Below are 11475 nucleotides of genomic sequence, written 5' to 3' on the forward strand. Positions count from 1 at the left end.
GGTTCAGCAAACTTACCACTTACCAGGGTAGGGGTATGGAGATTAGAAATGTCAGTAAAGTGTATGAGTACACATATGAAAATAATAAAACAGAAGCATAGAGGATAGTATCGAGAGGGAGTTCCAGTGAATACTGAAATTTACCTGTATTTAATTTTCCACACACTTTTATACACATAATACAACAGGGGAAGAAGACAAGCAACAGCTTTAACATTTAGTACAACTAGAACAGTTATTTGCTTCAATACTTTAAGAGATCAAGTTATTAGCACTTTGTTGTTTAGGCAGTGAACCCACCCTAGACCAAGTATCCTGAAGGAAGAAACTCCAAAGGTAAAAACTCCTATTTCAAAGTAAGGAGCAGAGATATGCTTAAAAATCCTGATCATTAATCAGGATGGAGTGTATCTGCCTACACAGACCATCTCAATGTCAAAAGGACAAAGTAACCACAACCTAGGTGAGGATGTTTAGTCTCACTTGTCAACAACTCTGAACCAAGCTGGAACTAGTTATACATTTTTGGATTTCCACAAAAATCTTAGCAACAGATTCTCATTTCTGAATAATTTTTAAAGGGGTCTTCAGTTGTATATCAGGATTCCAGGGCTCTGAAACAAAGAGTAGAGAGGAAACCCCAGAGGCTAGCAGAAAAACTGTGTCCACTCCCAAAGCCATAAATTGTAGGAGGAAGGCATAGACCTGAGAAGCACCCAGAACTGAGAAGCAGTTGTCCACTGAGGCTGTGTCAATATGCTCTCCATGCACAGTAGTATGAAGCAGTATCTGCAGCATACACACTGGTGATCTTGAAGAATACCCACTTGTTGGTGTCCTTGGAGACTGTGAGACAGCTCCCCAGGGGTGTGTTACAGAACTTAGGATCATCCCAACATATGTTTGCAAACCACTCCAAACCCCCTCCTGAGGGCTGATGGATTCAATCCACACCTAAACCAAAAGTGCTCAGTGAAAACCCAGAAAAAAGCAGGTCAGTATGAGATCCTGGGAGAGCTGCAACAGTGCAGGACCAGATACGTTCAGCATAACCTGGGACAGGACAACTGTGGAGAAAGGAAAGCAGAGGATAAGGTTGGAATAGGTGATAATATAGAAGTCTGACTCTTAGTGAGCCTTGGCACTCATATGCAGGGCAAATCAGCAGCAGAAATAAAGAAGGAAGTCTGTCCATGGCTGCACACCAGTAAGTACCTAGACCCAGGTTTGGCTTTTAAACCCAGGGTTGGGGGAGGGGGGGTTCCAGAAGAGACTTGCATTACATGACAGGTACTGGCTTTGATGAAGGACTTAAGTTTTAGGACTCAGGGGGAGCCACCTGTGAGGGGAGGCACAGAAGCCCTCATGGGAGTTCACTTTTTCCACAAAGAAAGTAGCCCACCTGGTAGAGACAGGCCTTCAGTGTACAACACATCTGATGGCTGCTGTGTGAATGCAGGAGGTAAAAGAAGGTGCAGTTGCAGGCTGACAGCTGTGCAGTCTATAATTGAATGGAAGAAAGTGATATTTCATTGACTACTAATCTGTTAATTTTCTGCTCATGTATTTGAATTTCTATTTATTCAATAATAAATGAATAAATAAATTTATCCTGCCCTCTGATTCTTTAAAAAGAGCACCAACAGAAAACACAAACTGTGGGCAAAGACAAGGTTAGTTAGCTCATTTCTCTCAGACCTTGTGCATACTGGAGCAGCACCTGAAGGACAAAAGACACTGAAAGACACCGCTGGGGCCTATGATCTTATTAACTGGTACTGTGATGTTAAAACACAATGTAATCTCTTTTTCTTGTCACTATGGATGTTTTAGAGTTAAGAAAGACAATGATTTGCCTAACTTTGAACACCTTTTACAGTGACTTTGTGATATGAACATGACTGAAAATATAGAAAACTTGAGTAAACTGATTTCTTTACATAAATCTATGTCAAAAATTATCAACTCATTTATAGGAATAAACTTCTTATTTAAATGTTTAAAATATAAAGACATCAAGATGTGTCTAAACCGGCCGGGCGGTGGTGGCGCACGTCTTTAATCCCAGCACTCGGGAGGCAGAGGCAGGCGGATCTCTGTGAGTTCGAGACCAGCCTGGTCTACAAGGGCTGGTTCCAGGACAGGCTCCAAAACCACAGAGAAACCCTGTCTCGAAAAACAAAAAAAAAAAAAAAACAAAAAAAAAAACAAAAAAAAAGATGTGTCTAAACCATGAGTTTGCACTTACCACAAAGTTGTAGTAACACTGTATAAAGAAACAAAACTCTCAGTGCTGAGAGGCAACTGAGGCACTGAACCCTCATGGAAGGATTGGCAATAAGACCTGTACCTACACTTGGTTCACTTTCCAGGGCATTTCAATGTAACAATGACTTTTCATTTATGATTAAATTATATAAACTGAAATAGGAATGTATTTGACATTATCCCCATGAGATTCAAAGATCATCATAAATATCCTCATCAAAGGCAGGGAGTAAAATGTATCCACAAGAAAAAAAGGATCCTGGAATGGGTGATCAAATTGGCTCTTTCCAATTTGTGGCTATTATCTGTAGAGTAGCAATGAACATTATTGAGTGTCTCTAGTAGGATGTAGAGTCATTTGAGTATATGCTTCAGAGTGGTATAACTGGATGCTGGGGTAGATCTATTACAATCTTCCTCTAAAGCAGTCACACTGATTCTACAGTAGCTGTACAGAACGGGGAGTATAGGTGTTTTAGTTTGCAGTATAAGGGGTTTGGGCACTTCAAAATGGCTCTGCAGCATGCAACAGACAACTGCATGAATCAAGCAAGGTCTTACAGTCACTTGACTGATGCCTTACATTGTTGAGTCTTGTTCAATTCAGAAGACAGAATCAGGAGATTCCCTTGCCAGCTGATCATTAATGCTTTCCTGTTGGTGGAGACAGGAGAATGCTTTATGAAGATTGTATTTTAAATTCAAGCAGTATTTTAAATTCAACAAAGCTTTAAAGGATCTCTAAAATAGAATAGGCCAGTGGGATTTCTACCTACCACAATATATGAAGAAAATGACATTGATATTCAGTACTTAGCATTCTTATTTCAAGTGGATTTATGTTGGTTACAGGAATATGATAAACTATTTCTCTACACTACAGAGATTTCTTACTGAATCAGTCCCTTGAGATTATCAAGTATAACAGGATTCCATGTTTCTTGTTATTTGCCCAGGTACCCAAAACCAATCACTCTGTTGAACAAGAGTAAGTTCAACATATCTAGAGGAACATGAAGAATGATGGCGTGTCAGACCAGGTCAATATCAGTAAAAGTAGGTCAGGGTACTGGTTCTGGAAAGGCACTAAATTTAAGATCAGATTAATATGAATAACCTCAATGCTATTCTTAACTGACATGCATGCACACTGGGTAAATACATCAGTTCTATGAAAAGTAATTAGTGATATTTTTGTCAACTTATAAGATTTACACTTATGTGGTAATACATTATGATGTAAATATCTCTTCCATTCTGAAAAACTGAAATTCTGCTGCACAACACAGGTAGAATTAAAGACACACATTCATGCTACTAAAGACTGTTAGAGGAGTTTTGGTTTTGTCAGATGCTGTTTTTGTGAACTTTACTGGTAAAATTTATATTATACATTATTCAAAGCTACTCCAAAAAATTCAAGTCTCTTCAAATCCAGTGATAATTCTGTCACTATGCATTAACACAGTTTTCTTTCTTTAATGTTTTATTACAGAGAAACATGTAAATGGGGGTCAATTAGCATCATTTTATTTATAGAGAAGGAGGCAGAAAAACGGAAACGCAGAAATATTGTTTATGTGTAAGTCTTCAGTCGTCTCTGTCATCTCTGTCCCAGGGCAACTTCCTTCTCCTCCAGGGTTTCTGACACACTCAGGAAGTGGTTGCAACACTGTGTGTTGTACAGTAATAGACCGCAGTGTCTTCAGAAGTCAGGCTTCTGAGCTCCATGTAGACTGTGTTGGAGGATGTGTCTGCAGTCAATGTAGCCTTGTCCTGGAACTTCTGATTGTATTTAGTATTACCATTTTCAGGATCAATCCTTGCAATCCATTCCAGGCCCTGTCCAGTCCTCTCCTTCACCCAGTGAATATAGTATTTACTAATATCATCAGATGCCCTGCAGGACATTTTCACTGAGGTCCCAGGCCTCACAAGCTCAGGCCCAGACTGCTGCAGCTGTACCTGGGAGTGGACACCTGTACAGAAAAGACAGTTTAGGAGTCATTGTCACCTCAGTCCTTGTTCCCTCTTCGGATTTGGAACTGGAATGCCCCTTTACCTGTAGTTAGTGACATGAGGAAGAGGGTGATCCAGCTCCAATCCATGGTAAGGACCTGTTTGCTCAGTGACTGTGGAGAGGACACTGCTCATATGTTGTTCTGGGGTGTGGACATCTCTATATTTACCATGTAATTTGTATATTCATGAACAGTGTACCTCTTAGATAAGGTCCTAGTACAGCTTTAGAAGAAAGAGGTAGTGGACCATGGGTCAGGCAGGAGGATACTAAAGTCCAGTTCTAATCCTGTCTGCATAAATTAAGCCCCTACTCTATCCCCAATCCTTGTGCAGACCTGGGGATGCAACATCAAGACAAAAGCTCCCAGTTTACTAAAGACTTCAGCCAGAGACAGTGGTTCCTCTTGTGACAAAAGATTTACAGTTAGTGGTTGTGAAAAGGTTTTCTAAACTTGTAAATTATGAGAACTTCTAGTATTTTCTCATATACATGAATTTGGCAAGTGTTTCTCCAGAAGACTGCATACTAAAACACCTACACAAATGATCAAAAGTGAAAATTTCTCAGAAATTTTTGAACACAAATGTTATTGCAGCATTGTCTACAGTAGATAAATTATAGATACAAACTACATGTCTTTGAACAAATGACTGTATCAAGAAAACATATATATGCTAATAAAAGATAGTTTATTCATCAGTAATGTATAAGAAACTTATATAACTTTGAGGAAAATGAATACAATTGGTGATGACATAAGTAATTTAAGACCCTCTCAGAAAAAAATATTTTCTGACTTTTATTTGTAGTCCTTAGATATCATATAGTTAGAAATAATTTTGAATGCACATATGTAAGAACGTAGAACTGAAAATGTCCAATGGAATAAAAGTGATAAATGGATGTGGAGGGGCAAGAAAGTGATAGGTTGACTTTATAGGGAAAATATGAACAGTGGACTTTATACACCTATATGATAATTCTAAACATATGGAATATTGCTATTTCAGAATGATTTCGTTTATCCGTTGAAATTTTCATTTATGAATGCAATATATCTTGATCATATAATCACTCACTATATCCCTCTTGCTCCCCTTATGATCTCCCAAAACAAAAGGTCTTTCTTCTAACATATTGATCTCTTTGGTTTTATTAATGAATAACTCAGTCTAATAAATACTGTTTGTATGGATATGGTGGGCGTTACCTACTAGGTTCTGAGTAACCTCCAAGTGGGCATACTTCTAGAAAAAAGTGATTTTAATTTCCTAAGAATTCTTCCAGTCCTAACATCTCCTCTAACTGATCCAAGGGGAGTTCCTCCCCTACCTGTGTTGTAGTCTTTTAAGATATAATTTGTTTAATAGGGGGAAGGGGCATGGCACACATGTGCCAAGAAACATAGAAGACAACTTATTGGAGTTCAATTTTCTTCTTCTAAGAGATGGCTTTCAAAAATCAAACTAACATTATCAGTTTGGCAAGAGACACAGTTACCTGCTTAGCCTTTCCACAGGTTTTCACTCTTTGATTTAACTGATTTGATTTTGTGCAGGTCTTAGGCTGGTAACAATAGCTGCTAAGAGGTCATTTGTGCAATGAGAACATTTCAATCTCTGTGGATAGAATTCTATGACTTTCAACCTCATTCTCTGAACATTACATTCTTTCTTGTCTCTGTTTCATGATGATCCTTGATTTGGGGGAAGGAGGAGGTTAACAAAGAGGATTCACTGTGGCTGAGTACTCAGTCATTCATTCTCAGCACTTTGAACAGTCATGAATGTCTACAATGATCATTACACACTGCACACTGATGTTTCCACAATCAAGGCTGAAAGCACTAATCTATTATATATAAACATATATATTCATAGGCACTTAGACGTCATGACCATCAGCAATACAACTAGGGTCTACTTGGGCTATATCATTCCTAGTCATGTGTTTTTGAACATGTTTACCTGGGATGAAGTCTTTCCCATGGAACAGGTCACAATTCTAATTAGCAAGCAGTTATTCAGCGTGTAACAGGAACCACTAGTTGGTACCTCTTACCTGGAAGCTCATAGAGAAGAGTGCAAGGCCTGGTACTCTGTGAGATTATTGATGTCTTTCTCTCCCTGCAGACTACACAGGGAGACTGCAGTAGAAAACATAACCAGCATGGAGAATTTCCTGTTTAGTTCAAGATTGGATTCTCTATGGCCTGCAAGCAACGTCCTTAGTTCACTCATGAAATTCAGAGTAAAACAACTCCAATGATACATTATTGACTCAATAAGAATGACTGTAAACTAGCAAATAAAAGACAACAAATGCAGGCATGGATGTAGGGAAAGGGTAATCTATAGTCACATGTTGATATAAGTATAAACTTCTGTAGTGACTTTAGAAATCAGGTTATTAATAGCTAAAATTATCCTATACAATAAAAGAACATCTGGAGGTATCACCATGCCTGATTTCAACCTGTACTGTAGAAAAAAGTAATAAAAATTTTGTTTTACATAAAAACAGACAGGTTGATCAATGGAATTGAACTGAAGGCTCAGAAGTAAATCCACATAGGTATAGACACTTGATTTTTAAGAAGGAAGAAAAAATTATACAATGGAAAAACAAAGTATCTTCGGCAAATGATGGTCTAAATATATGTCACCATGTAGAAGAGTGCAAATAGGTCCATACCTATCACCCTGCACAAAACTCAAGGCAAAGTGGATAAAAGACCTCAACGTAAAACCAAATACACTGAAACTAATAGATGATAAAGTGGGGAATAGCCTTGAACATACTGGCACAGGAGAAAATTTCTTGAATAGAGCATCAATTGCACAGGCAATAAGATCACCAATTAACAAATGGTACCAGATGAAAATAAAAAGCTTTAGGAAGGCAAAGGAAACTATCAAAATAACTATATGGAACTTTACAGAGGTCAATAAAAAAATAAAAAATTAAAAAAAAATAAATAAATTCAATGTTGGGGAAGCACTTTAAAAATTTTTCAACATTGTTAGCCATCATGAACACTGAAACTCTCACTCAGAGGTCCCCAATACAAAATAACTCTGAGATTCCATCTTACACCTGTCAGAATGACTAACATTAAAATCACAGCAACACATCATGCTGAAGAGGATATAGAACAAGAGAAACTCTCTTCCACTGATGATGGGAGAGAAGACATGTGCAGTCACTTTAGAAATCAATGCGTCAGTTTCTCAGAAATGGGGAACCTCTACCTTAAGATCGACCTATACCAACCTTGGACATACACCCAAATGACACTCCAACCTGTCACAATGATCCTTGCTCACCTATGTTCATAGCAGCATTATACATAATAGCCAGAAACTGGAAACAAACTAGATGGCCCTCAAACAAAGAGTGGATAAAGAAATTGTGATACATTTACACAATGGAGGAATTATCAGCTACTAAAAAATGACATCATGAAATTTGTGGACAAAATGAAAGAACTAGAAAAATTCATCCTGGGTATGGTAACCAAGACCTCAAAAGACAAACATTGTATGCACTCACTTGTTAGTGAATATTATCTGTAAAAGAGAACCATGCTAAAATCCACAGGTAATCAAAGGAACAAGGAGAGTTCAAGGGGTAGCATATGAATCTCCCTGGGATGAAAAATAGAATAGACAGCATGGTTGGAGGTGAGGCTTAAGTGGGACAGGAACAGAAGGGGTCAAGTGTAGGGAGAATGGGGAGAGAGTGCTGAGAGAACTGGACTGGGGAAGCATCTCAGGGAAAGGTAGACACCTATCAATAACAATACAAATTCCCTGAAATCTATGAAGGTGCCCCTAACAATGGGAGATACGGGATCTGAACTGACAATCTCCAGTAACCAGGAAAGACTTTCAGTGGAGGGTCTGGGACACCAATCCATCCACAAAACCACCAGCCTACAATTTGTCTTAGCTACAAGATTTGCTAGGGTATAGGTGGCAGAGAAATTGTGGGAGTGGTCAAGCAATAACTGGTCCAGGTTCAGACCCATGGCATGCAAGGGAGCTCACCCTTGACACTGCTTGAAGGGCCATGATCCAGAGGATGGATAGGCCAGTGACCTAAAATAAAACCACATGTTACTGTGAAAAATTAATGAAATGATTACTAACACTGTTCGGCTATACTCATAGATTGTTACCTAGCCCAATTGTCATCAGAAAGGCTTCATAAAACAGTAAATAAAAAACAAATGAAGAAACCCACAGTCAAACATTAGGCAGACTCAGGGAATCCTGTAGAAGAGGAGGAGGAAGGATTGTTGATTCCAGAGGTGTAACAACCACTACAAGAAAAGCCAAAGAAACAATGTAAGCTGATAAGGGCTCACAGAGTCTTAACTGGAAAGCAGAGCCTGACCTAGGCCCTCGGTTTGTGTTACAGATATGTAACGTGGTCTTCTTGTAGGATTCTGAAAAGTAGGATGTCATCTGCCTCTCACAATTCTATTGGCTTTTGGGACCCTTTTCCTCATGTTGAGTTGCCTCACCAAATTGATATGCCATGTTTTATTGATATCCATGGGAAACCTTCCCTCCACTGAATAGAAATGGAAAATTGGATGTGGGAACTGGGTCAAATGTAGGTAGGGATTGGAGGGAGAGGAAGGAAGGAAAACAGCAGTTTGATAGAATGCTGATACCTATCTTGGGTGATAATAGAGAAATACTTGCCTGATTAAGCAGTATAGATTCACAGAGACATCCTGTTCTCATGAGGGAATTCATTCACAAAGTCCTGGACTCTGTGAGCTTGTTGAGAAATCATAAGAGCATCTTCTCCTAAGCTGGACAAATTGAGTATCACAATATGTAACAGGCTTGTGATTACAGGGACAGTTATTGGGACTGGAGAAGACTATGTGAAATACTTAAACTCTGAATCTATGTCTCAAAGTATTGATGGTATTAATGAATCCGTATTATTAATATCCCAATAGCAATATTAGTTATGTCCTAGGAGTTAGACATTTATTTAATTTGTGATCAAACATTTCTCATCCAAAGTGTTGACCCAATTATGGCAGACACGTGTGTTGACACTGACAATAGCAGGGGAATATGTGGGTCAACCTACAAATTTAAAACTGATTTTTGCATGCATGGTGATTAGGAAATTTTTATGCAATGAGAATTAATTTTAGTCCTATTATTTATTTCATCAGTACTTAATCACAAGTTTTGAGCAAATCTTTAGGTTACCCTTTTCCTGTCCTCTCATCCCAAGACAGCTTCCTGCTCTTTCAGAGTTTCAGAAATAGCTCAGCTCTGGACATGACACTGTGTCTTACACAGTAATAGATGACAGACTACTCATATCAGGCTTCTGAGCTCCATGTAGGAAGTCTTAGGCATTGTGTCTACATCCAGAGGAGTTCTGTCCTCAAACTTCTATCCATGTTTTGTTCTGTTAATGCTTGGGAGTTTCCACCTAATTTTTTCAAGCCCATGTCCAGGGTTCTGCAATACCCAGTGGGGAAGATATGAGTAAATATCCTTGCAGGATACATTTAATGTGTCTCCAGGATTCCTAGGTTCAGCCACAGGCTGCTGTAGCTGAATGTCATAGTAGACAATTTGGAAAGAATGCCTTTGTAACTCCATATTGTGGCTTCACACAAAACCCGGTTCTGGGAACACCCTTATCTGTAGCTGCTAACAACAGGTAGAGGATGATCTAACTGCAGTACATGCTGAGAAACTACATGCTCAGGGACAGTGAACAAGAGAATATTAATATGTTACTGTGGGGTAGGTAGATATCACTGTATTTACAAACATAATTTCTAAAATTTACACATGAATGAGGAAGAACATTCCTTAGGTCAAAGCAGGAATCTGTTTGACACAGAATAATAAAGGTTCTCTGAGTTAGTCAGTGGGATAGTGAGTTCCAAGTCCTAAAAATCTCTGGGGAAATGCATTCCCTGTTTCATTATTGCACTTTTGCAGACAGAGCTTTCCCATCCCATTGAGAACAATGTTGTCACATCCTTGTTTGTTAATGTGACCCACATGTCAATGGTTCATGGACCATCTGTTCCTTCCCAGAGTCAACCATAACAGTGATGCTGTGAAGATGCATTGACCATCCTGCCCCCAACAGACAGTAACATAGAACACTGGAGACTGCTGTCATCCATCCATTTCCAGTGGTCTGCAGAACTGTGGACACACCTGAGGTATAAGCTCTGTAATTTTGGGACAATTTCCCCCAAAATATTCCCATGATCCTAAGGCCCAAATATTCTTAAAATATAATAATGAGTAGTTCATTACCTAGTTTCCTATCCAGTGGCAATAGGCAAATTCCAATTTTACTCATATTTTACAATTTGACATCACGTATTGTTTGTATTAAACAAAGAAGTTCACAAGTATTGTAGCACATGGATCTCACATTTCAACTACTCCACAGTCTCTGAATGCAATGATGTTGGCAGTGGAATCCACAGAGGAAATCAGTCAGTGCACAACTTCTTTATCACCTTCTACTATCTTTTATTTCTCAGGCATTGGTGGATGGATCTATAGTGCCACCTGCTGGTTTGGAGAATCAGCTATTACAAGTTTATATATGAGCTCACACAGTGCCCAATCTATAACTCTCACATCTGTCTTCAGCGTCCTAAGGTGATACTGAGTAGATGATTCAAAGATAAGTGGTGAGCTGCGCATAGCCGTTTTTCACATCTCCATGAAACCCAGTCTTTTCTTTAGGTGTTATGAGATCTGTCTGTAGCAGTCACCACTGATGATGAAGTTGATACACAGCTCAACTGATGGAGGGAGTCTATAAGCACTCCACCAGGCCAAAATCCAAACACACTATACAAGAAAGATAACCAGGAGTTTCTGACCCATGGTAGGAACCCCGGGACACGGAACTCAGACATTCCTCATCCCCCCTATACTTCCTGGTCTTCCTGCAAGGCCTACACTCCCTGCATACTGCCTCTCTCTTCATATGCCACCCAGCTTGCATCCAGAACCCTCCCCTTTTCTGCCTCCCTTCACTCTTGGGCACATAACATCACCCAGCTCAGCCTGTCTGGGAGCTGGGGCCGAATCCTGAGGGCAACCGGGTGGGCAGGAGTTCCTTTGTCTCAATAGCGTGCCTGCAGCAAGCAAGGTAGGCACTTTGTT

The 11475-nt window shown here is 39.3% G+C and overlaps 1 gene segment (V, D, J or C); it reads right to left on the bottom strand.

Moving 5' to 3' along the window:
- Positions 1-3921: 3921 nt before the first annotated feature.
- LOC121438545 lies at positions 3922-4407 on the bottom strand. The segment is given in 2 exon segments: positions 3922-4247; positions 4331-4407. Coding segments are annotated over 2 exon segments (372 nt in total).
- Positions 4408-11475: the final 7068 nt, after the last annotated feature.

Source organism: Microtus oregoni, unplaced genomic scaffold, assembly GCF_018167655.1.
Source record: "Microtus oregoni isolate MIOR12 unplaced genomic scaffold, Mior012 000056F_ref0000123, whole genome shotgun sequence".
Taxonomy (NCBI): Eukaryota; Metazoa; Chordata; class Mammalia; order Rodentia; family Cricetidae; genus Microtus; species Microtus oregoni.